This window comes from Otolemur garnettii, unplaced genomic scaffold (assembly GCF_000181295.1).
Source record: "Otolemur garnettii isolate 467f Iridium unplaced genomic scaffold, OtoGar3 scaffold00159, whole genome shotgun sequence".
Taxonomy (NCBI): Eukaryota; Metazoa; Chordata; class Mammalia; order Primates; family Galagidae; genus Otolemur; species Otolemur garnettii.
The window spans coordinates 4,154,545-4,156,145 of record NW_003852554.1 but is presented as its reverse complement, the minus strand read 5'-3'; the positions used below and the strand labels follow the sequence as shown (position 1 = coordinate 4,156,145).

At 31.2% G+C, this 1,601-nt stretch overlaps 1 protein-coding gene across 1 annotated transcript in view; it reads right to left on the bottom strand.

The window, feature by feature from the left end:
* The window catches only part of SPATA6 (spermatogenesis associated 6), a 129,931-nt gene that overhangs the window by 3,939 nt on the left and 124,391 nt on the right, over window positions 1–1,601 (bottom strand). The window contains exon 12 of the mRNA XM_003799937.2: window positions 971–1,062. Within this exon, the coding sequence (XP_003799985.1) occupies window positions 971–1,062 (92 nt within the window). The remainder of the gene's footprint in view (window positions 1–970; window positions 1,063–1,601) is intronic.

The following is a 1,601-nucleotide window of genomic DNA, read 5'->3' as shown; positions in this document are numbered from 1 at the left end:
ATTAATTATACGGACTAAGCAGTCAAAATGTGGATACTAATTCATATAATAATCTAGGGAATATAGCTTTATACAAAAATAACAAAGTGTAAAAATTCTTCTTCCCCAAGGTGTATACTCTCTAAATCTTCCTTTCTTTTTTGTATTGCTTCTACTTCAAATTCATCTATAACATAACACTACTTTAATGAGAGGCCCAGATTGCCTCTTGCTTAGGAAGCTGTAACTTTGGGAAAGAAGGTCACACTCACACTTATACTCTGTGTAAGGGGACAACAGGAAAAGTCCTCACAGGTTCAAAGACAGTCCAGCATAGTTTACCAGAGTAAAGATTAGAGATTTGAACATACAACCCCAGTTAGAAATAAAACACACTCTGTTATTGGGAGCTTTTGTCTTATACTTGTCCCTCAGGAATCCTAGAAAGATAAAAGCCATATAGTAATTAAGTAGCATAGGATCCAAGGATTCTGGAAACTTTGAATACGTAAATCTAAAATTTACCATTTTAACACTGCTTTTTATGGCAATTGATACAGAGCTTCAATTCTGCATGAGATTTGCTGGTATATACTTGCAAAAATTTTATTATTAACATTCCTTAAATCTAAGGCTAGAAGATTAAAATTTGCTTTTAAGAAAGGTTGACTCATGGTCTAAAATTACCGAAAATTTTTTAGTTTAGAATAATACATCTTGAAATATGTGGGTTTTCAAGGCAGACAAGAAATTTTAGGTATTGATAGGATGAAAGGTATTACCATTAATTGACTATATTTATTTTCACTGAAAAATTCCAATAATGCAAATGTATTAAAATATTTCAATAGAAATTTTTATAGTTAAAAATAAAAAATGTTAATTATACTTTTGGGTCTAAATTTCCTACAAATCAGCAGATTAAAAAACAGGTTCTTTTTATACCAACTATGAGAACAATTTTTATACATAGCATTAACCAAGTACATACCTATACTCGGGGTCACTATCATAGGCAGAGTCTCTGTATAAAAGACTTCTTTTCAGGTCCAATTCATCCTCTTTCTCTAGGTCTCGCTCATCCTGAAAGATTTAAAAGATTTTTGTTAATTTATTTTCTTACTGCCCCCAAATAATGCTTATTTGTGTGTGTGTGTGGGGGGGTATGCTCTTCCCCGTTCCCATTATAAGAAATTGAATTAAATGTTAGTATGTCTTTGGTAAGAAACAAAGGGTAAGTGAAAATTTATTATCCTTTTCAATAAACTGTACAGTTTTATTATAGCTGTACTAATACTGCTTATCAAAGACTAAGCATTCAGTAGATGCTTCTTGAATCAATGAATGAATGGGAACAGATCCTGTGTCACGATATATTAATTAATAATATAAAGTTTTGTATGAATTACAAAAACATTGTACCTGCATTCTAAGGCTTTAGTGTTTGAGAAAACTAAGTAGATAAGCCAAAATGTGATAACGAGTCAGAAAAGGCAAAAATGTGAGGCTCAGTAATTGAAATGAAAATACATGACTACACTTGCTTGCATGGGAAGCTTGCTCTTAATTTCTAATAAATACATACAAGAACATAAGAAATAGAATTCTGAAGAGATAGCTTT